The sequence below is a fragment of the Myotis yumanensis genome, unplaced genomic scaffold (genome assembly GCF_028538775.1).
Source record: "Myotis yumanensis isolate MYYU_CA2020_CCGP unplaced genomic scaffold, mMyoYum1.0.hap1 SCAF_8, whole genome shotgun sequence".
NCBI lineage: Eukaryota > Metazoa > Chordata > Mammalia > Chiroptera > Vespertilionidae > Myotis > Myotis yumanensis.
The window spans coordinates 33,377,571-33,402,225 of record NW_027223759.1 but is presented as its reverse complement, the minus strand read 5'-3'; the positions used below and the strand labels follow the sequence as shown (position 1 = coordinate 33,402,225).

General features: G+C 49.3%; 1 protein-coding gene across 7 annotated transcripts in view; it reads right to left on the bottom strand.

Annotated features, from left to right (window-relative positions):
* Nucleotides 1-10,286: 10,286 nt before the first annotated feature.
* Nucleotides 10,287-24,655, bottom strand: part of AGAP1 (ArfGAP with GTPase domain, ankyrin repeat and PH domain 1) — a 418,223-nt gene continuing 403,854 nt past the window's right edge. For all 7 annotated transcript variants that reach the window (XM_070422457.1, XM_070422459.1, XM_070422461.1 and 4 more), the window contains 2 exons: nt 20,931-21,186; nt 10,287-17,809 (listed from right to left, as the gene is read on the bottom strand). In XM_070422457.1, coding sequence (XP_070278558.1) covers nt 17,606-17,809; nt 20,931-21,186 — 460 coding nt within the window. In that variant the 3' untranslated portion in view covers nt 10,287-17,605. The remainder of the gene's footprint in view (nt 17,810-20,930; nt 21,187-24,655) is intronic.

The window sequence follows — 24,655 nt, the reverse complement described above, 5'->3', positions numbered from 1 at the left end:
ATCCTGCCACCCAGCAACTGTCCTTTTCGGTATGTATTCTAGAACAGTGGTCTTCATGGGGGTGTGTAAGAGAGCTTCTGAGGGGCAATGAGAAAACGTACGGTTTGAAGGGAATCTATTCAAACTTCCAAATATACTGCTTGCACAAAGGCACCCTCCGCCCAGCCCCCTCCCCCACGCCCCAACCCTTTCTCTGGTGCATCACCCTGGGTTGTAAAATCTATTCTGACGGCCAGACAAAGGTACAAAGACATGCTGACGTCAAGGTTGGAAAGTGAATGACTAATGATCGTTTAATAAACCTTTGGCAAGTCAGGTCGTTTCCAATTCATTGTTCTCTACGGCAGGTAGAGGAACGAATCTAATTATCAGCTGCTGCGTCGTTAGAAATAATGTTTACCAATTGGAGCAATAAGGGCCCAGGAAGTGAACAGAAGACCCATGTTAGGTACCTAGTTGCATCGCAGAGGAGTATAACAGGGTGACCGATAAGAGACCTTTAAGGATACAACTATTAGGATAAAATTTTGTGGGGAGAATGAAATAAAAGTATGATTTCAAGAAAAAAAAATGGAGCCATGTAATATTTCTGAGTGTTGAAGAGCCCATTCGTGGAGTTTTAAATAGGATGGTGATGGATACTAAATTGCCATGTGCTTGTATTCCACTGGACACATTTTGTAAAATGCTCTAGCTTGACGAGCTGTAAGAGCTATCTGTGAAGTGAGGCAAATAATGAGATATTTATTAGCCGTTACCCATCAGATTGGGCCTAGTTCTGCTTTATATCTTTGACAAAATTCCTTATTGTTTTCTATAGTCCTTGTAAAATGGGCTAGATAGGTATAGTGCAGTTGGAATACAATGAAAACCTCAAAAAATTAAAAGATAATGTAATTATTTTTTAAATGTTAATATTTACAATGTGCCAAACATAACCTTTTCAACTCTGAAAGTTATGATAAAAAATTGAGATTTCCACTTTAAGAGTTGCAGCAGGACACAGTCTTTCCAATCCTGCCAGGAGGTACGTGAGGGGAGGTGAAGGCCAGGGACCTGGAGGAGCCTGTGAGCAGATGTGCTGAGACTGTACAAGAATATTCTTGGCAGCCTCATTGGAGCCTCAAGTCAAGAGAGAGGAGAGGGAATAAGTAAACCCTGGCACAGTCACATCTATATATATTAAAGCCTAAGCGACCTTTACGACTGAACGACCGGAACAACCGGTCAACCAGTTGCTATGACGCGCACTGACCACCAGGGGGCAGACGCTCAATGCAGGACCTCTCCCCTGGTGGTCAGTGCGCTCCCACAGCCAACCTCTCGTGACCCCTCCCTCCCCCCAGCTAGCCAACCTCCTGGGGTCCCTCCCCCAGGCCAGCCAGACCCCTGATAGGCCTCGATCGCCGGCCAGGCCAAGGGACCCCACCTGTGCATGAATTCATGCAACGGGCCTCTAGTTCTGGAATAATACAAACACATGAACTTCAGTGAGGCACACCACGGACACAGCTTGGAAAAATCTGTTGAGTGAGTGGGGGGAAATAGGATTCCAGTTTTATAAGACTCAGGAACAAGCAAAGCTAACACGGTGTATGGCTAAGCTGTTTCTTTAAAAGCAAGGGCATAATTAGCACAGAATTCAAGATCATGGCCCCTCTGGTAGAAGACACACCCAGGTGGCCTGGTGATTCTCTAGTTCTCAAAACAGGGTGATGGGTTTTATCACTCACTTTCACAGCTTACCGAAACGCCAATTATTGTAATATCTTATCTCATTCAATATATTCCCCAATTTTTACCTCAAAAAATGTCAAACATATGGGAACATTAAAAGAATAGCAAGTGGACATTTATATACACTTTGCCTACATTTTACAATAGTTAATATGTTGTTATTTGTGGTTGAACAACTCTAAATCCTTCTTGTATTTTCTAAGAATAAAGACATTTGCCTACATCACTCAAAAAGACATCACCCTCTCCCAGTCGGTGTGGTTCAGTGGTTGAGTGTTGACCTATGAACCAGGAGGTCACGGCTCAATTCCGGTCAGAGCCCATGCCCGGGTTGTGGGCTCGATCCCCAGTGCAGGTGCAGGAGGCAGCCGATCAATGATTCTCTCTCTCCCTTGTCTTTCCTCTCTAAAAAGCAAAACAAAACAAAAAACATCACCGCCCCCCTGAGAAAATTAACAGTAATTCTCCAGTAGCATCCATCTCATGCTCAGAATTCTCCAATTGTCTCAGAGTTGATAGCTTTTCAAAGATCAGCATCCAATCAAGGTCCATAAATTGCATTTGGTTACTATGAATTTGGGCCCCTCTTTATTCTAGAATAACACCTCTGTTTGTGACATTGACTTTTTAAGGCTTCAGGTGACTGTTCTTACTGAAGGTCTCTTGACTAATTTGTCTAAGTAGTTTTTCTTTCTCTATCCTCTGTAGTTCCTATCGGTGATTAGAGTGCTGGGGTGAGGGAGGGAACCATAAGAAGAGAAAAACAATGCACTTTATTGTATAATATTTTACATTTTTATGTAGTCAAATCTGTCCAGTTTCCTAAGCTTTTGGTTTTTATATCTTGATGAGGAAAACCTTCTCTAGCTCAAGATCATTAAAATATTTCAGATTTTCTAGTATTTTTGTACTAGTATGCTTTAATTTATTGAGAGAGAGAGAGAGAGAGAGAGAGAGAGAGACAGAGAGAGAGAAAGATTGATTTGTTGTGCCCTGACCAGGGATCAAACCCGCTACCTTGGCATATCACGACGACACTCTAACCAACGAAACTGCCCGGTCAGGGGTGTACTGATAGTATTTACATTTGGCTTTCATCTATTTGGAATTTATTTTTGCACATGGGGGGGGGGGGTAAGAGTCTATACTATACATACTTTCCCCCAAATGATATCCAGTTGCTCCCCCCCATTATTAGTTTATTTTTTCCATCTGTGTGAATTGTTATTTTTATCACATTCTGAATTCCCATATATCTATGGCCCATACTTTTAGAACCTAGATATAACTCTGGTCTATTTGACACTCCTCACTCTAACACCTTACCTCTTTTTTAAAATATATATATGTATATATATATATATATATATATATATATATATATACACATATATATATTTTATTGATTTTTTACAGAGAGGAAGGGAGAGGGATAGAGAGTCAGAAACATCGATGAAAGAGAAACATCAATTGGCTGCCTCCTGTATACCCCCCACTGGGGATGTGGCCACAACCAAGGTACATGCCCTTGACCAGAATCGAACCTGGGACCTTTCAGTCCACAGGCCGACGCTCTATCCACTGAGCCAAACCAGTCTGGGCACACCTTACCTCTTTAATCTCTCTAGTTATCTTGGTATCTGGTATGGTAACATTTGATGGTGAATGCCTTGACTTTATAGATATTTAGGGGGAGGGAAAACACTTTTATAATACCGAGTCTTATCATGCAGGTTCAGAGTCTGTATCTCCTGTATTTCAGATCTTGTCATCTTTCATAAAGATTGATAATTTTTTATATAGGCTTCATGCATACCTTACATAGGTTAATTCCTAGGTATTTAAAAATATTGATTGCTATTATAAATGGGAACCCTTTTTTACATGACAATTTCTAGTTGTTTAATAGTGATGTTTTCAGAATGCAATTGACTTATGTGGGGTTTGCTTCTCCTTTTCCAGTATTTATACCTTTTTTTCCTTGTCTTATTGTGCTGGCTAGACCCCCCACTGTAATAATGAATAGTAGTGGTGATGATGTACATGTTTGATTTCTTTCCGACTTGCATGGGAATGCTTCCCTTTGTTTTTAATCTTTTGCTGCGTCAGGTTGCAATTGAACACGTGTGCACACATGCACACCCCCAGAGGCAGCTTAAATCACTCTCCTTGGGATGTAGCCATCACATTTCAAGGGTTCTCGGGCCTCGGGTCAACCTCTAGCCTTGCTTTTTCATATAAGTTGCATGACCTTGGGCATGTTTCCAGGACATGGATGCAATTTCTGGAGCTGTGGCAGCCATCTTTTGACTGTGAGGTAGCTTGCTAACAGTAGTGGAGCAGCATGAAAGAACCTACTCTTAAACTAATAATAACACTAATGAGCCACAGCACCAGCCTTGGACTCTCTGCCTCTAAATATTTTATTCTGTCCTAAAATGAAATGTCTTTAATGCACAATCCTTAGTTCCTTGAGTATTTTATTATTTGTGGCCCAAAGCATTCCTAACTATACAACATCTAGGTACCTACCCAGCAGTGGACGTAAGAGTCTAGAACTCAGGAGAGAGGCAAGACTAGAAATGTCAATTTGGAAGTCAAGGGCAAATATTGAAAGCCTTGGGCCTCGATGCAATCATTCAGGAAGGTCCTGTGGGTGGAGAGTATAACAGGTCAGGAACTGCGTCCTGGGACTCCTAACATTTGGGAGTCAAAGAGGAGGAGCAGCCGCCAGCAAAGGAGACCAAGAGGGACAACAGAGAATGTTGTGTGTGTGTGTATGTGTGTGCACACACACATACAAGCACATAGGACCTCTGCTCTGGGGTAACATGCTACATGTCTACCCGCTGCTCTGCCACTTGAATTTTTTATTTGACAGAATATCATGGATACCTTCCCATGTCAGTACATGTAGTCTAACTTGTTCTTTTTGATGGCTAATATTAGTCTGTTCTGTGGATATTCTATAATTTATGAGTCATACATTTAAAAAGACTTCCACCCTATTGTTTAATACATAGAATTGGTACAATAAAATTTTCACAAATGAAAGATGAATGAAAAGCTTAAATGAAACGAAGTACCATAAAACAATAGAAGTGTCCTGCCCTGGCCTATTTGACTCAGTGGATAAAGCATCGGCCTGTGGACTAAGGGTTGCAGGGCACGAACCTCAGTTGCAGGCTCAAACCCCGGCCCAGGGGCATGTGTGGGAGGCAACCAATTAATGTTTCTCAAATCGTTGATTCTCTCTCTCTGTCTCTCCTCTCCCTTCCATTCTCTCTAAAAATCAATGGAAAAATATCCCGGGGAGAGGATTAACAAAAAACAAACAAATAAACAAACAAAATAATAGAAGTGTCCTGGAAGAGGAATTGGGTTTTGTAAAATCTCGGGTGAGGAAGACTTTGTCAGCACAGCACGAAGGCAACCACCTGTCTGTTATCATAAAGGTAAGACTGCGTTGATGGCATAGTGTTAAAATTCCATACATTAAAAAACATAACATTAAAAAAAGAAACAATGAGAAAAGTTTTATAATGTGTGCTATGTAAAAGGTAAATATCCGCGAGTCTACACATCATGGAGAAAAAGGTCAAAACCGTCCTCCAAAAGAAAAGTGAGCACAGAATGCGCAAGGGCAGCCACAGCAAAATGCAAATTGTCATTAAACATATAACATTTTAACCCCAATAGTGTTAAACTGTGGATCAACTCAGAGGTCCTGTTTTTGCCTTTCAAATTGGAAAAAAACAATAAAATAAATGTTAGCACCATGTTGGTGGAATGCTGGGAACCTGGCAGCCTCATTCCCTCCCGGCTGGGGAGTGTTTAAATCGTATTAGCTTTTTTCTGACATGAAAAGTTGTTCATGCTCATTTAAGTTTAAAGAAGTAGGTTATCATGACAATTAAGGGCTCTGTGTGATTATTGATTGGATCTCGGATGAGAGGAAAATCAGCTATAAAAGACATTATTGGGACAATTGAGGAGATTTGAATATGGACTGCATATTATATCACAGCCGTGGGAACTGCCTGGGGAGTGATAATGGTCTTGTAGTTACGACAGAGAAAGTCCTTGTGCTTATTTATTTAAGGGTGAAAATCATGATGCTGGTAATTTACTTCCAAGTGGTTCAGCATAGTGTGTGTGTGTGTGTGTGTGTGTGTGTGTGTGTGTGTACATTACCTATTTATATCTACCAGCTATCTAGCTGTCTATCAATCCTCTATCAAGCATCTATTAGTTATCTATCACCTACCTATCACCGATCTATCCTTTATCTACTACCATCTATCTATCTATCTATCTATCTATCTATCTATCTATCTATCTATCTACCTACCTACCTACAATGTTAACAATTGGTGAATACAAATGAGACATCTCTGAGTATTCACTGAAATACTGTTTTTTAACTTTTCTGTAGGTCTGAAAAATTTCAAAACACACACGTGAAGGGAAGACTAGGCTACAAAACAGGTTAAAGAATGCTATTTTATTTTTTTCAAATAGAAGTACCTTTGTATGTTTTAGAAGCTGAAAGGACACAGATTCAAATGTTAAGTGCTGTCTCGGGGGTGGGAGGGTTGGTAATTAACCATTTCATTTTCTGTGCTTTAAAAATAGCTATAGAAGTAATACATGTTCAGTTAAATCAGAAAAATCAAATAAGCAGAGAACAAATTAAAATCAAGATTAATCTCAGAGAGGCTGAACAGGTTTGGCTCAGTGGATAGAGCATCGGCCTGTGGACTGAAGGGTCCCAGGTTCGATTCCGGTCAAGGGCATGTACCTTGGTTGCAGGCACATCCCCAGTGGGGGATGTGCAGGAGGCAGCTGATAGATCTCTCTCATCGATGTTTCTAACTCTCTGTCCCTCTCCCTTCTTCTCTGTGAAAAATCTATAAAAATATTTTTTTAAAAAAGATTAATCTCAGAGAGAACACCTCTTACCATTTGTTTTTGGGAGTGTCTCTATGCATATACACACAAATATGTATGTCCGTCTAATATTATTTTTCTTGCCAAAACAGGACTTATGGCATACATACTGTTTGGCAACTTGTTTCTTGCACACACTTGCACTGTGCTTTATAAACACCTTTCCATCTCCTGAAAAATGTTTCCTGCCTGCATATGATTGGGGAATCTTTGTGCTATGGATCGCGTTGCTTATTCAAATGCCCCACATTTTCTGTGATAATGTTAAGTTCTTTCCAAATATTAACTAATTTAATCCTCACCACTCTCCAAGGGGAATATTGTCATTACACCCATTTCACAGATGAGCACTCAGAGGACCTGGGAGACCCAGACCACCTGGGTGTATGGCCCACGCCTGACACAAGCCAATCCTCGGTGTTGGCCATGAGCATAACATTAGGGTGATAAACAGTAATATGACAGCCCAGCTCTCTGCAGAATTCAACATTTAGGGCAACACCTTATCTTCAGGGAGTCCTTTACCTGAGTGGGGTTTGGCAAAGCCAAGATAAATGGAGTGGAATGAAAGCGACCAGGTCTCCATGCATTTCAAAAGCCCACACCACCGGAGCACAGGCCCCAGGCCACTCTATCCCCCGCCTCCTCCCCACCTGCCCAGTCACACTCACCTGGATAGAGTGCACAGTGTGGGCAGCCACGTGGGTATCTGATCTGTTGAGTATTTCGCCAGAAATGGCCTTGCACACAAATTAATCACAGAATTCCTCAGCCAGGCACAGTGCAATGCCAAGTTCCCATCATCCCTGCTGGTGTGTGTGTGCTGTGTATGTGCATGTGTGGGATGCATTTGTGTGTGGTGTGTATATGATGTGTATGTGTGTGCTGTGTATATTTATGATGTGTATGTGGGGTGTGGAGTATATATGTATGGAGTATATATATGGAGTGTAATTTGCATAGTGTGTATATGTGTGTGGAGTGCATATGTATGGTGTGTGGTGTGTGGCTGTGTGGTGTGTAAATGTGTGGCCTATGTGTGGAGTGTATTTGTATAGTGCGTATATGTGTGTAGAGTGTATATGTATGGAGTGTATATGTGTGGTGTGTGTGTGGAATGTGGAGTGTAATTTGTGTAGTGTGTGTGTGTGTGTGTGGAGTGTATATGTATGGTGTGTATATGTTGGTGTATGTGTGGAATGTGGAGTGTATATGTATGGTGTGTATGTGTATGTGGTGTGTGGATGTATGGTGTGTATACGTGTGGCCTGTGTGTGGAGTGTATTTGTATAGTGCGTATATGTGTGTGGAGTGTTTATGTATGGTGTGTATGTGTGTGTGGTGCATGGATGTATGGTGTATATACAAGTGGCCTGTGTATAGAGTGTATTTGTTTAGTGCATATATGTATGTGGAGTGCATATGTATGGAGTGTATATGTTGGTGTATGTGTAGAATGTGGAGTGTAATTTGTATAGTGTGTATGTGTGTGTGGAGTATATATGTATGGTGTGTATATGTTGGTGTATGTGTGGAATGTGGAGTGTAATTGGTATAGTGTGTATGTGTGTGTGGAGTATATATGTATGGTGTGTATATGTTGGTGTATGTGTGGAATGTGGAGTGTAATTGGTATAGTGTGTATGTGTGTGTGGAGTGTATATGTATGGAGTGTATATGTTGGTGTATGTGTGGAATGTGGAGTGTAATTGGTATAGTGTGTATGTGTGTGTGGAGTGTATATGTATGGAGTGTATATGTTGGTGTATGTGTGGAATGTGGAGTGTAATTGGTATAGTGTGTATGTGTGTGTGGAGTATATATGTATGGTGTGTATATGTTGTTGTATGTGTGGAATGTGGAGTGTAATTGGTATAGTGTGTATGTGTGTGTGGAGTGTATATGTATGGAGTGTATATGTTGGTGTATGTGTGGAATGTGGAGTGTAATTGGTATAGTGTGTATGTGTGTGTGGAGTGTATATGTATGGAGTGTATATGTTGGTGTATGTGTGGAATGTGGGGTGTAATTGGTATAGTGTGTATGTGTGTGTGGAGTGCATATGTATGGTGTGTATATGTGTGTGGTGCGTGGCTGTGTGGTGTGTGTACGTGTGGCCTGTGTGTGAAGTGTGGAGTGTGTGTGGGTGGTGTGCCCTTTGTGCTGCGGTAATGAGGTTCCTTCCCTCCAGCGCTGAGAAGAAACAGATCCTGAGAGTGAGAGTAGCTAGAGATTGGTCAATACCATATGCAAATAAATAAGTGCTAATTGCCTGCAGTGTCTCTGGGTGTCAGGTGCGGTTATCGGACCACATTTATGGGCCAATTAGGCGCCTTACCGGACTTGAGCGGTGATAAATGGAGGCTTGGCGGCTTCTCAGAACACGCTGGGCAGCAGGGCGGGGGACTTCCCGCGCTCATTGCTGGCGAGCACGGAAGGCTTTGTCCCCGCACAACTGCGCTGTGACCAGTGTGCCCCACGCACCGCAGGTGGGGGCAGGTCAGGGCACCAGGGGACCCTGCAGGCCTGGGCGGGGGACTGGAATGGCAAAGGCCCAAGAGAGCCCTGCATATCAACAAGCAGATCCCGTCTGGCACGTGGGCCACATGGAGCTTCCACTGAACGACCTGGGCCCAGGACCGCCTGGCGGAAAGTGGCGAGGCCCCCAGTGCCCCCGGGGCATTTCCCTCCTCAGCCCGTCACAGGTGTAAAGGGGTTTGGTTTCCTGAAAAGCAGAACTTCCCAAAGAAAACTGTTGGTGTCCCTGGACCCTCTGCGCCCAAGGGCCCCAGGCAGGGTGGGCTGGAGCGCCAGGGAGGTGCAGGAGGGGGACTGTCTCGGAGAGAGAGGCACAGCAGAGGTCAGGGAGCAGGGCAAGGGCAGGAGCGGGGTGGAGGGAACCCAGTGGGCAGCTTCTCTGAGGAAGGAGTGGGCCTGGAGAGCAGGCATTCCCAGGGAAGGGAAGGGAAGGTGGGCAGAGTCAAGAGCAGGAAAGAGGCCAGTGGTGTGTTTGGGAGGGGGGGCATCTGGGTGAATTTTACCTCCTTTATTCTTTTCTAATTTGGGGGGCAAAGATATGATATCCAGGGTGGGGCAAAAGGAGATCTACAGTTGTTCATATGAAAATAATACAATTAATAAATAATAGTACAAGAATAAGCTGTGTTTTGAATACTCACAATTGTAAACCTATTTTGCCCTCCCTGTATTTTGTCTGAGAAAAAAATTCATGATATTAATAATAATAGTGTTAGTAGCATCCATCAATGGCTTTATTTCTGGGGCAGAAGCAGCAGCTGGAGCTTCCAGACCTCTCGGAGTCTCTTGTGAATGAACGAGTCTGAGGAGAGGTAACTCATCTTTGCCTCGAGCCATGAGTGGGCTGTGTGCTCCAAGCCCCTCATCGCTCCTCATTGTGGCTGCAGGGCCAAGCGTGACCCCTCCCGCCAGCAGCCGAAGCCCCCTGTGCTCGCGTGGGAACAGAAACCCAATGGGCATTCATGACAAGTGACCAACGTTCCCCCCCCCCCCCCCCCCCCCCCCCCCCCCTCCAGCCCCGGCCCCGCCAAGAAACCACAAAACCCTGCACGGAGGCCATGTAGCCATAGTCTTTCTTTATTAGAAAGAGGCCTCTACTCTAGCCACCTCTTCCATACTTTACACTTTCGTCTTTTTCTCTGTTTTCCCCTTAGAATACTGTACAGCTGACACAGAAATCCCAAGGCAGGAAAATACAAACTGGCATATTTAATCAAAACAAGATCATATGGAGCAACAAGCAAAATGAAATGTCTGTCGATGGTTTTAATTACAGTACAAACAATATAAATAAAGCGTCATTGAGTCATTGTGAAACATAAACTTGCTGAATGAGGTAATATAAAAACAACCCAAACCAAGAAGACAGCCACCCCGGCGAACCCAGGCTGCTCCTCCGCTTTCTATACACGTTATTTACAGAAACAGGAACGCGTGCTCCCGGCCCCGCTCCCTCCCAGGCCGCCTCTCGGTTGTCACCTCTCACCTGCTGGTCCAGAAACACACCTGTGGCCGGAGGAGGACCCAGTGCAGAGTCCCGGGCAGCAGGGTGGGGGCTGCCTGGGCCCGGAGGCCCCTCCCCGCAGCCACGTGGTGTGTTTGTGGCCGGCGTGGCCCACTCCTCCGGCCCTTTCCAGGGCAGCCACCCCGTGCCCTTGGATCGAGTGCACACGGCATCCTCCTCAGCATGCAGGTGCCCAGGCCGGACCGGGTCGCAACCTCCAGAACTTGATACTTACTAGACACAAAAACCCGGGCAGGGAGGGAAACCGGGATGCTTTTCACGGTCCCAGAGGCATCGTTTCTCACATTGAGACACGTGGCCTGTGCTAGAGCAGTTTCTAACGTACCGCTGTCCGTCGACGGGAACGGCCCCAATCCTCACTCCAGCCCGCCTGTGCACCCCAAGTCAGTGGGGAGAAGGCTGCCGGGACCCCAGGGCTGGGGCTGGGAGGTGCAGGGTGTGCTCACGGGGAGCTGGCTCCCAGTCTGGCCACAGGTCACCCACCCTGGGCCCATCCTCTGACCACCCACTCCCAAGGACCCAGGCTGGACAGACAGTGCCCGGCGACTCTGGAATGTCAGGTGGGGAGCCCATCACTCGGGATTTCTACACACAGGTGTGAGGACTGGGGCGGGGGGTGGGGGGGGGAGCCAGGAAGTCCGCACTGCGCCCAAACTCCTTTAATTTACATGAACCACCACTCACGGAGTGAGCTTCCCGGGGGTGTGAGCTCCTTTTACAAGAGTTCTGGAACCAGCTCAGACACCAGCTTCCAGCCGCTGTGCTCACCGACTGGCTCGGGGAGGTGAGGGCAGTTTGATTCGAGGCAGCTGTTCCGACAGCTGGGGTGTTAAGGGGGCCTGCTCCCCTGGGAGAGTCCCCAACACCTGGTTTGGTTCCTTTCTTTCACCTGCATTTCGAGACAAAGGCCCTACACCTCCCACTGACAGAACTCCAGATCTGTCCGCGCACATGGCTTATCTCTACTCCCTGGAGGTGCCACATGCCAGGTCACAAGGAAAAACCAGCCCTGAGCCGACCCCTCGCACACTCACAAGGCATCTCGCTTGCACACACACCTGCCTGGAGGCCCGTGTCTGTCTAACCAGGCAGCGCCTCCCGACACTGTGGGACACACCTGCCCGACCTGCCCACCCCTGGCACCAAGCCCTTTGCTGGGAGGACGGCCTCACAAAAGAGCATTTACTCACCGGGCAAAGCCCAGAACCAAATGCTGCCATTTGAGAGCAAACGAGCAGCTCCTAACGGAAGCGAGGTGGGGAGAGGTTTTCGAATCTACGGTCGCTGGTGGAACTGAAATTCTTCTAGGACCTGGGAGATCTAAAAATCCCGGATTATAGACACATTTTGGTTTCACAGAATCCTCTACTGATGAAATGTCCCTTAATTTTAACTTGGATTCAAACTGAAAAACCGAAACTGGAAAAAAAGTGTCAATCTATCTTTTTTTGAAAAGCAGCAGACTTCCAAAATTAAAGAGGGAATCCATCGATCTTGTTTAAAAAATGGTTGAAGGACAGCATTTCTTCTCTAAGGGGAAGAACACGTGTTGTTGAAATAATAATGTGTAAATTGTTGCTTTCTCCTCGTGAGGGGAGAGGTGAGGGGTCTAACAGGCTGCCCTGACCCTGCACCGTTTGCAGTGACGGAGGTGGGGGCAACCTGGGCTCAGCGCCTGCTTCCTGGCAGTGATGTCTGCGTCACCCCCAGGGCTCCCGCTCTCTCTGGGAAGGAATCGGACACATGGACTAAAAGGCAGGCCCCCCAGTGCAGCAGGACACGGGGCAGAGGGGGCAGACCCGCCTCTCGGCAGGCCAGGCGGGCGGCTGGCCCCGCCAGGAGCAGCACACCTGGGCCCTGGCCTGGCCGCCCTGGGGTGTGGCCCACACCAGACTCACTGACCACAGCTTCCCGCAGAGAGCTCGAGGGAATCCAGATGAGAAAGACATGGCGATAATGGCCGAGGGCGAAAATGCAAGTCCCGATGCCAAAGGCCCTTATTTGGCTTTTTGGTGAAGGATGGGGGTGAAAATCACTCCGACACACGGCCCACAAGGTTCGAAGTCTGCCCACGCTGGAGGAGGGGCCAGAAAGAAACTAATTCCTGCGGAAGGAAGATGTGCATCTTCCGCACATTCTAGCTGAATTCCCTCCCAGCTGCTTTTCGATGTGTGTGCTTGAAGGACATAAGTACAACCCAGGGGAGTTCTAGGAAAGTCGCACCGGCCTTGTGGGCGTGTGTGTGTGTGTGAGAGAGAGAGAGAGAGAGAGAAAGAGAGAGAGGGAGAGAGAGCGAGCGGAGGTGGGGGCGGGAAGCAGCCCACGGAGTAACGGATCTGCTTCCCATTCTGCCTCCTGAGAAGTGTCTGGGACTTCACCACACTCTTAGAGCAGCTACATGTTGCCAGGCTTCTGAGCCTCCCTAGGCGGGAATGTGGATGTCCTCCTGGTTTCCAGAACATTCTAAATGCAAGGAGAAAGGGCTGGCAGAGTTGGAGCCATGGGGCCCATGTCAATCCATGAGCGAAGCTGGGAGGGGGCATGGACAGGACCCGCTGGCAACTCGAGGGGGAAGATGCGACCGCCAGGTGCAGGCACAAGACAAGTGAACAACGGGAAGGCAGCCCCGGAGGTGATGCCCAGGGAGGGAGAGGAGACAGCGCGGGCGGCAGCACCCAGAGCCACACCAGCCAGGGTGCCCTCCGCAGGCCCCGACGTTCAGAGGAGGTAGAAGGACCTGGAAACGAGGACCAGGCAGGAGTGTGACACAGCAGCCTCTTGGCACCCAGAGGTGGCATCTGAAGGGAGGGGCCTGTCCATGCCAGCCACACGAGGAGCAGGGGACAGGGGGTCATCTTGGGCCTAAGGCAGCATTACGAGTGGCACGGGGCAAGGCTCCACCCTTGCTTTGCCTCTGGAAGATCAATCTCAGACTGAAGAGACGGAGGGTACAATTTGGTAAGTGGGGCTGCCGAGATGGTAACTGGGCACTGGGCTCATCCCCCCGGGGAGAGGGCCTTCGGGGGCAGGGGCCTCCGAGCAGCAACAGGCTTAGCAGAGAGAGGGTCAGAGGCTCACAGGGAGGGGGGTACAGGTGCAGCACCAGCTCCCGAGGACACGGGGCCAGCTCGGGCAGCTCTCCGGGCCTGTGCTCTGGCTTTGGTCCTACCCACCTCTCAGTTCTTAATAAACACGCCCATCTCTGAGCACCCAGCCCCTGGCTGGGCATCAGGCTCCCATTCACCACGCTGGTCTGACATGTCACCACACCCTGCAAGGCCACCCAGTGCCAGATGAGGAAAGAGTGCGAGAAGCTGGAGGCGCGCCCGAGGCGGCACAGGTGTGACAGCGAAGCGGTGACCCCGGTCAGCCTGACCCTGGGCTGGCTGTCTCACTGGGCCGTGTTTTTCCCTTATGAGGGCAGTGACGGCTTCTTTGCACATGTGGGGACTGACCCTGAATATGTGAGGACTCTGTAAACTGGGACAGGCTGGGGCTATGCTGGATGGCAGAGGCCGGTCCAAGCGGACTCCTCAGGCCAGACGAGACGCCAGGAGAGGGGCGGAAGGAACCAAGGCCCTGCACTGCCCAACTCACGGCCCCGCAGGGAGGTGCTGACCTGGGACTCCAGGTCAGTAAGAGCTGCCCTCTCTGGGCCCTGCAGCCCCGTGACCAGCAAGCACCTGCCGCCGTCACCGCTGTCAGGGATAATCACACACAGTGTGTGCTCACCAGACGACAGGAAACTGCACCTGCCGGGGCACCGAGGACCCGTGAGCATGTCACTCACTCACCCTCAGGCTGCTCACCTCCCGGAGGACAGGAAACGAAAGGGACAGGGGACCACGACTAGGGTTCTGGGCTTCGGAAACCGTCTGTCCACCCTGGTCCTCAAGGCTCACCCACGCCAGGTCAGAATCAAGGCTACTTCTTCTGCGGGGTTTTCTTCGCTGCGAAAGGAACCCAGCGAGGCCACCACGGCCACCCTCACGAGCGACCACCTGCCCTTCTCCAGCGGCGGTTTCTCCTCCAAGGGAAAACGTGAATTCTGAGCAGGAAGGGTGTGTGGGTTCTCACGGCACCATCACTTCATAGGACGCACAAGGACACGAACAATGCAAACTCAGGCCCCGTCCCAAACTGTTCTTCCTGACACCAGCCTGGTCCTTGCTGCCCAGCCCCGTGGTTAGTGAGGCTCTCAGCCGGGTCGACAGTGCTGTCGGCAAAGGGCTTCTAGTCTGATACCGAGATACAAACATTAGCTACCCGTCACCTGGGCCGGGAAACAAAACCCTGGGGACCCACGGATGCCTTTCCTCTGTTGCCCAAACTCAAGAAAGCAGGCTGCCCCCTGGAGCCACCACCGTCGCCGAAAAGAGCAGAAGAGGGGCCGAGTTTTCCCAGGAGGAACCGTGAGGTCCCTGTGCTGGAGGAAGGGAAGGGGGAGAACCAATCTAGCATTCGGGCCGTGAAAGGCTGTGAAAAAACAAGTCATTTGGGAAAATATTATATTATAAACACATATAATCATATGTACATACTCATATACATCCCAAGAGAAGCCTGACGAGGAATCCCCTTTCCTTTCAGAAGGCTTCGCTGTGATAAAGCATCCCTACAGTGGGGACTCACTACGATGAAATAACTTAAGAATTTCATTTATACTCTATCTGTGCTCACTACATACAGTCTGTGCTAGCGGCTGCGTGGAGGCTAATGTGTGGAGCTGGGCTAGGGCAGTGCTGCTTCTTCAAAAACAGGCAACTTTTCTTCCTGTTCGCGTTTACCACCACCGCACAGCGGCGGCGCACAGCCCTGAACTCGGCGGAGGGACCCGGGGCCTGCTGTCTGCACCTGGCCTTTGTGGAAACGGCCACGTTCCCCGGAGCTGAAGGGAGCTTACAGGTGCCCACGGAACACTGGCCTCCATATAACTTCTGTATAAAGCTTTATTTATTCCCACCTACTTTAATTAAAAAAAAAAAAGTGAAAGAAGAGGAAAAACTCTTACAAAATAGAAGATTTAATATAGGAGAGCAAGGAATGTCCTGAGGCTTCCGGGCAAACGTGGTCCTGTGGTCCTGGGCCAGGTCAGCCCGTGTTCCCTGCCACGTGCCAACCCTCTTCCCCGCCACACTGCCCCTGGACTCCGGGCACACCCCGCCCCTTTCCTTTTTAACCCAGGGTGTCCGGATTTGTGTTACTGTGTTTAGCCACCATGCTGGAGGTGGCTGAAGCCTGAAGCAGCCTGATCCCATGATGACACTCAGGGGCTGTACTGAAATGGACGGCCCGGCCACCAAGTCAGCCTTAGGGATTCTTGTGGGCCGGTCTGTGACACAGAACCATCGGTGGGGGTCCCCGTCTACCACTGCCAAGCACCGGGTCTGGCATTTGGGAAATCGTGCCCTGCCTGGCAGAGCCCCTCCCCCTGGCCAGCAAAAGCGGTCTCAGATCTAAGTCACGCTTCCCACAGTGAGGGCTCACATGCCCCCTCCCCACTCTCTAATAGGCTTGGGCCTTTTTTTTTTTTTTCTCTTTCTCGATTTTAATAAGCAAATTGCACTACCATCTTATTCTGATGCGCCCCCTTTTCAAAGCTGTATATCACGTTAATGGAAGTGTTTACCGCTGCGAACACTCTCCATGTACAATGATCTGTAACCCGCTTATCTCAACTAGTTGCACATTATTAGTTCACATCCAGTTCCATTTATAAATTAACAGAGGTGCCATTCGTCTGTACAAAAATCAATGCATATTTATGAACTTCTTTTATTCCAATACATTTCCACACATCTCATCTGAAGACACAACACAGGAGCCTGTGCGACTTGGGCAACGTGGCCCGGGAGTGACTGGGACCCAAGACGTCCACCTTGGCAAAAGGACATAAAATATCTCTCCTGTTCGGGGGGTGGGGAGGGGCGTAGCTTTTTATGCATTTACCCGGCTTCCTAAATGCACCCGGCATGTCACTGTCGGCTGAAATTCGTGATTTCCTCCGGAATTTCTGAGTTGCTCTTATTTATTTTTCCCATTTTGTTTTTGCACCAAGGAGACTGCAGTCAAATACTACTCAGCAACTGATTTCCTCTCTTTGGACTGAAAAATTAAACAGATACTAAATTATGACAGTGAATTTAGAAAGGAGGGCTCCAAGGGCTCGGAAGAACATGTCTGGGATAATATGATGCTTCTAAGAGTATTGCAATCACATCGCGGCAATCACCGGAGCGTGCTGCGTAACTGCCTCCTCGGCTAATATGCTTTCTTCCCGGTGATGACTAATCATGTTCTATTAAACAGCGGTAATGCTGCAAGAACTCAACTATACAAGTGTAATGAAGCCAGCATTCTCCCGGGACAGATTAGCTACAACTGATTTGACACATACCATCATAGGGGCTTCAGACCTGACAAACTCGGCTTGCTCCTGATTTATGCCGTCAAGCTCCTCGGAGAAGAGATGAGATAGATGCAAGTGTTCCGTTCGGTAGAGGTGAAATGTACTGATGTGCTTAACCGCCAGTTAAGGAGAGTTCCCGTCTCCTGCTGCTGCCTCCCCTCCCCCTCTGCCCATCCCTGCCCCTTGTGCCCAGCTCTGTCTCCAGGCCACGGGACCTGGGTCCCGCGCCGTGTGCTATCATCAACCAACCGAGGCCAGCCGGTCGCTCCTATTGTCGAGTGGGGGAGTTCATGGAAACGATCGATCCTGCAGCCTCCGGGCCTCGTCTTCGCCTCCGTGAGGGCTGTCCAGGTTCTGTGATTTCACTGCGGATGAGGGAGGGCAGGTGGGTGGCAGGTGACCACCAGGAAGAGGGAGGGGTGGCGGGCGGGGGGCGCCGACGCCCCTCAGATGATGGTGGGCACCCGCCCGCTGCCGCTGTTCCGGTTATTGCTCTTCCGGGACAGGTTGGGGGTGGCCATGAGCACGAAGCGCTCGTCGGGGCAGCCGTACTGCAGCAGGACCTCGATGCACTCCTGGCTGGAGGCCTGCCGGGCATAGGCCAGCGCCGTGTTCCCGTGTGCGTCGCGGGCCATGACGTCTACCCCGTACTGCGGAGGCAACAGAGCCATGTTAGTGTCCGGGGGGAGGAGGCCAGGGCAGCCGAGGACGGGGACCGCCTGCCCGGTGTTGGAGGACACCCTGGCTCCGAGGTGCATGCTTCCAGGCAAGAATGTGCTTTTGCAACTCCAAACCCCTCGTCTGTGCAACTGAAATGGACCACGGGTGCCTCTAGTTTTGCTTTGTCTGTTTTGACCTTGCAATTGTAAACACAAAAAAACGATCATTCGAAAATCTCAGAGGCAATTTGTTTTCATTGTGGGTCACACACAGTTAATACGTAAGAGCTAAGAAGAAAACGCCTATAATCTATCCACGGATAATCTTGGTTAATAGTTCCGCGTATTTCCTTCAAACGGTTTTCCTTCCTTTGGGTCTAAATGTGTAATTGCGGTAAAACTTACGCAAGTAATGTGTATCTTTTTTCCCCCTTTACTGAACACTGTACTGGGATCATTTTCTCACATCATTAACAATTATGCAAAAGCATGACAGGTTATAGCCACCCGGTACTCCTCTGCGTGAACTAACTCGGGCTCTGCCCTCGGCTGCCCTGCGCTCTGTGTAACACTGTCCTTGGCAAACATTGTGCTGTGATGTGCGCTCTCTCACTGATGTTTCTCAGGGTCTCTGATTACTAGATGCTGAGAAAACAGGGAGATACTAGGTTCACTGCACTAACACTTCCGTGGTTCTTGCTCTCGAAAAGGATGGCGGCCCTGGCCACGAGGCTCAGTTGGTTAGAGCATCGTCCCGATATGCCAAGGTTGCAGATTCAACCCCCGGTCAGGCACATACAAGGAGCAACCAGTAAGTGCATAAATAGGTGGAACAACAAATCGATGTTTTTCTCTCTCTTGCTTCGTTTCTCTAAAATCAATAAATAAAGAAAGAAAGGAAATGGGTGGACCGATGCTGGCCAGGTGGCGCAGTTGTTTAGAACGTAGTCCTATGCACCAAAAATTGCCTGTTTGAAACATGGATGTGAGAGCGAAACATTGACATGGGAGGTAACTGATGCTTCTCTCTAAAAAAGAAAAATAATCAAATCAAATCAATAAAAAATCTATATGTTTTTAAAAAAGGGTGGACTGACTTCCACTCTCAACAGTATTTAGGAATCTTGTCAGCAGGGAGTTATGCAATTAGAAGGACTTTTGGAGGGAAGATGGTATGCAATTTGTTATGAAACTCTGCTCCCCTCCTCCCCCGCGAAAGTCCATAGGGTGGAGCCCTAAACCCCAGCTCTTCAGAATGTCACCTTGCTTCTCAAAGGTCTCCCATCTTGAACAATTCGGTTCCCGACCAAGTTGTTCCCAGAAAAAATGTCTCGGTTGTCAACCAGACTTCAGTTTTTGACCTGACAACCCTTTTATGCTGATACCTCAGCATGACAAAAGGTGTTTCTCAGGCAACGAAGGAGAGACTGCCTTTGTTGCTTGCAAAACAACAATTAGCACAAGTTTAAAACATGAAGAGGCCATCAAGAGTGCTAATGTTGCTAAGGGTGTGAAAGAAACAATGATCACAGGCAAGTGAAAAATTGTTGTTGACTGGATAAAGGAAGAGCAGTGAGCCAGTGACACATTTTGGAGGCAGTGATATATAAACAAGTAAAGACTCTGCATGTTGATCTGAAAGACACCCCTGGACCAAGTGCTGAAAGTGATTCCTTTGAGGCTGGGAGGGGTGGTTTGATAAATTTAAGAAAAGAAGTGTGTGTTTATAGGTTAAACCAGTGATTCCCAAAGTGGGCGCTACCGCCCCCTGGTGGGTGCTGCAGAGATCCAGGGGGGCGGTGATGGCCACAGGTGCATTTGTTTTAACTTTTTTTATATTACCTTTCTATTCTGAGTTCAATAAATAGTTTCATAATTTCAAACTTCAATGTTTCTAATTTACACCTTTCTTTACTATATTTTACAAAAAAGGTAGAAACATTAATACATATATCTTTCTGTTTAATTGCTATTAAAATTTAAAAAAAATTAATTTCCAGGGGGCGCTGAGTAATATTTTTTCTGGAAAGGGGGCGGTAGGCCAAATAAGTTTGGGAACCACTGGGTTAAATAGTACGTGAGACATGTATTGCAATAAGAAAGGTTAAAACAGGGAATCAATCATTTGGGGGTCTGGAACAGATTAATTCAATTTATATTATTTTTAATGGGAAAAAATGATTTGGTTTCCGAACAAATCGCTTCTCGAACAGCCTTCTGGAATGAATTAAGTTCGAGAACCAAGGTGCCGCTGTCTTTGGAGACAGGTCCTTCAGAGAGGTAATGAAGGTCATATGGGTGGGGCCCTAATCCAATAGGAATGGTGTCCTAAGAAGAGGAGGAGACACCAGGGATGCGCTCACACACAGGAAAGGCCCGCGAAGACAGGGAGGGAAGGCATCTGCGACCTGGCCCTCACCTTGATCTGGGACTTTTGGCTTCGGCGGCTGTGAGAAAATAAATTTCTGTTGTTGAAGTCCCCAGTCTGTGGTATTTGTTAGAGCAGCCCGAACTGACTAACACACAATTGTTACAGTGAAGCTGAACATTTGAGTGATTTTGATATCTGGGCATCTAATTCTCTCCCCATCCCAGCTTCATGACAAATGTTTTGTTGGGAATTAAAAAAATAATTTTCCCCAATAAAAATCAATCAGAATAGCCCAGACAAAGCCCTCTGACAAACTCCTACCACATCAAATCTCACAGTTTAGGGTCTACTATTTTTGTGTTATGTGAATGAAAAACCCCAACGTTGGTAATCCATTCAGTTTCTATCCTTCTTGTCTATCCCTACCTCCTAAAAAAAACGGGAGTTGTTTTTTGTGTGTGTGTGTGTGTGTGTGTGTGGACAAAGACGAGAGACCCCCACCCACCATGATGGACCCAAAGGGGTACCCTAAAAGGTGAAGGAAGAGTCCCCACCGGAGGACGGCACATCCACTGACTTCCTTCCTGCCTTTTTTCAGGAGGCCTCACACAGGTGAGCCCTCACGGCAGGAGCCTCCACACAGAGTCCTAGGTTCCCGACTGCTATTGCTGCCCACTTCCAGGCTGGCACCCACGGTGCCCACAGTGCTTCCGCCCCTGGCCGGGCAATCGGGCGACCTACCCAGATCAGGAGCTGCGCCAGGACCACGTTCCCCTTCCGGCAGGCCAGGTGCAGCGCCGTGCGGCCGTCGCCTTCCCCGCAGGTCTCGTTCACCTCGTCCCGGGAGCCGTGTGCCAGCAGCAGGATGACCGTCCGCAGGTCTTCGTCGGCCGTGGCCCGCAGCAGGTGCTGGCCCAGGGACAGCTCGGTGCAGGGCAGCGGGGCCAGGAAGAGCTTCTGCTCATACTTGGCCCGGATCCACCGCTCCTTCTCTTCCCTGCAAGAGGCAGGCATGGTCACAGTCAGGCAGGGCCACTGAGGCGGCACCCCTGTCCGGCACCCTGCTCACCAGGAAGTGTGGAAGGGGAAGAGAAACAATGGGAGACAAGTGTCTTTGCCAGCTTGGGGAGGCCTGGGGGAGAGGTTCATCTCTGGTTCACAAAGTGGGGCACCCCACCAGCAGCATCGGCACCCCCGGGGAACTGGTAGCAATGCAGGTCCCCAGTCCCCATGAATCAGAACCGCAGAAGAGGGTGTTTCCACCAGCCCTGCAGGCGGTTCTGATGCCCTGAGGTGTCAGTGCAGTGTAACTTAGTATTGCCCTGTCCATGGCCTTGAGCTCTCACTTGATTTCGAGTTTGTGCCCCTGAGGAATCCCGCTCCTGCCCAGCACCCATCGGGCACAGTGCAGGGCAGGTGCCACCGGCATGGAGGTCCATTCTCCCGTAAGGACAACGGTGAGTCAGGATTGAGGACGCTGGGCTGGAGTTGGGGTAGGATAGTGGTGGGCCGCCCAACCTGGTGTGACCTGCTCTTAGACCTCCCAGGAGTGAGGTCTCCTGGGGCTCTAGCCAGCGGTTCTCAACCTGTGGGTCGTGAACAATGAAAATACATCCTGCATATCAGATATTTACATTATGATTCATAACAGTAGCAACATTACAGTTATGAAGTAGCAACGAAAATAATTTTATGGTTGGGTCACAACATGAGGAACTATATTAAAGGGTCGTGGCATTAGGAAGGTTGAGAACCACATAGACACTTCCAGTGAAGAGCCCACTGCTACAAACCCCGTATGAAAGGCACAGGCTCGAACGGGGAGGGTTAGAGAAGACACAGCTGCCCCGTCACCCTGAGCAACTCTGCCATCAAGTCCTGACTCCTTAAGTGAGGGAATGTGTAGGGCCCAGCCGAGGAGACAGGACCAGCTGCCAAGGCCAGAGCTGGGCTAGGGGTGCGGAGGAGGGATGAGGTTGGGGAAGTGGGTGGAGCCTTGGTTGTAGTAACAGTGGCAGCTGGAGCCCCTCCCCCAACAGCACAGTTCACGGAGAATGAGCTTCAGGAGCTGGGTGGGTGTGATGACAACGCTCACCCCTCCTCCTGGGAGAAAGGGGTGGGGGGACAGGGTGAAAAGGAGGAAACCAACAGCAAGGTGTGTTTATGGTGACCCGGAGGATGGGACCCCCGGCCACTGACTCAGCATTCCCTGGCTACCAGGTGGTGTGTGGTTTCAGTTTCTCCAAAACGGACATAAGAGACGTTAAAAATAGCTCAGCAACTCTCAACACTTTGCAGCACTGTCAGGAAAAAAAGGTGGGGGGCAGGAAAATGCAAGAGGCAGAAGCAAGCAGCTCTCAGGTGAGGAGGGTCAGGGGAGCAGGGGAAGGGGCGCTATCTGGACAGATGCATCTGAGAGGCAGGAGAGGAGGAGGAAAGCCCTGCAGACAAGGAGTGGCTGCAATTGCCCACAGGGACTTAAAGGCACAGCACTCACCACCCCTCCGAAACCCAGCATTCTCAGCAGAGCAACCAGGCCCAGCTCCAGCGAGGGGGACGGCACTGAGGGCCGGCTCTCCAGAAGAAAACTCATTACCTGGACGTTTTTTCTCCCGGACGGAAAAAAGCCTTGTTTACACCTTTTACCCGTGTTGACACTGCTCCTGGCGGTCTAGTGTCTGGTGAGCCCTAATCTGCTTTTAAATACTTAGGCAAACAGATCCCTCCGCAGTAAGTCAGGATTAGTTGTGCTTCACTTCCTGGTCCCTGCGAGTGACCCCACAGTGACCCCTGACCCTTTCCATGTGGAGATTTCCAGGCCAAACTCTGGGCTGCAGCTGAGCAGCTGCCCCAGCACCCCCAAACGCGGCTCTGGCGCCCAAGGGGACAGGCGTGCTGTCTCCACTTGGGCCAAAACACAGGCCCCTGCACATGGGCCACGTCCCCGGGACAGCAGCGCAGGCGAGAGTCCGACGCCCCAGCCACACCGCGAGCTCAAGCTATTTAAGAACCTTATTTAAAATGTATTAAGCATATGTTGATGCATTTCATAAATCACCCACGAGAAAGAGCAAGACGTGAATGAGATGAAAAGCAACAGTGGTGAAGGATACGTCCAGGTCTTCAAGTTCCAATTTGCTAACTCTAATTTGGGGTAGGCATTAAAATCAGAGCTGTTTTATTCTGCTCCGCTTGGTTTTAATCCTCACTGCCAGTCACCCAGGGATGAACCGAGGAGCAGAACGTGGAAATCTAGTCCGGGCCGCAATGATTCCATTTTCTTTGTGATATTCAAATGCCCCCAAGAATGAGGGTGAGCCCACAGCTTCTGCATCCTCTCCTGCGGGGCATGTGCGGGGTGGCCGTCACCCCACAGACAAGTTCACCTGAATTCACTGAACTCGACGACCCGCGTCTGAATGAGCATCCTGTTTAAACTGTGCTCTGCTCTGAAAAGTCAGTGTTTAAAGGCGGATCGGGGTTGGGTGGGGCTAAAAATGCTGGCTCTTTGGGGCACCTTCACCAGGAGAAGGGCTCTAATACTGTGTGTACGGAACTAGGGGCAGGGTGTTGGAGGGGCTGCGTTAGCCTCTCGGCTGGTCCACCTGTGACCCTGCGGGAGGGGCAGGGTGACTATTCCTGATAAGGGCTTTAGCACCTCCAACACCTGCAGAACAGGCTGACACATGCACGCCTGAGGGCACTGCAAGGGACCAGGCAGGTGCGGAGCCTCCAGGTGGCCTCTGGGTGGGCTGCCTCTCCCTGCCCCATGCCCCTCCCCCTCCACTAGGACACCCCCAAGTCTGATCAAGGTGTGGCTTTTACTACTGGACAGAACCACAGTTTTTCACCAAAGCTCCTTGTGCTGTGGATCCCACAGGACTGCAATATTTCGGTGTATTTTCAGACACCAGGAGGCAGACAGAAAGCTGAGAAGTCGGGCCACTGGGCTCCCTGCTGTTCCGGGTGCTTCTTTTCTGCAGCTGAAATCCAGCCCACAGGGACAGAGGACTCCACTGGGTATTCTGGGTACTATTACTATCACGTAGACCCCCTTTCCTGCGCTTGTTGCCCCCACACTTCCCCTGTGACACACTAGGGGAAGCTGAAATCAGGGTGCTTTTTGCAGAGACCACAGGGAGAGGAAATAGCCGTGGCATCAGCATTAGAGACCATGGGGTTTGTGTCTGCTTTGTTCTCCGTGCTGCAGACTTTTGCAACCTCCCTAACGCCTTGGTCCGCCTTTCTTCATCTGTAAAATGGGCGCAGTGATGTCTACAGCAGGCACGGTACGGTGGCTGTGGATGTGAGGCCACGTGTCTGGACGATGTGCTGGCCACAGTTGTCACTCTGCACAGGGCAGCTGTGGATGGTGTTGTGAATGAAAAGAATAACATCTGTAATGTCACTTTGCTATCAGGTAGGTAAGAGCTCGCCTCTGGGGTGCTGTGTGTGCGACACAGACG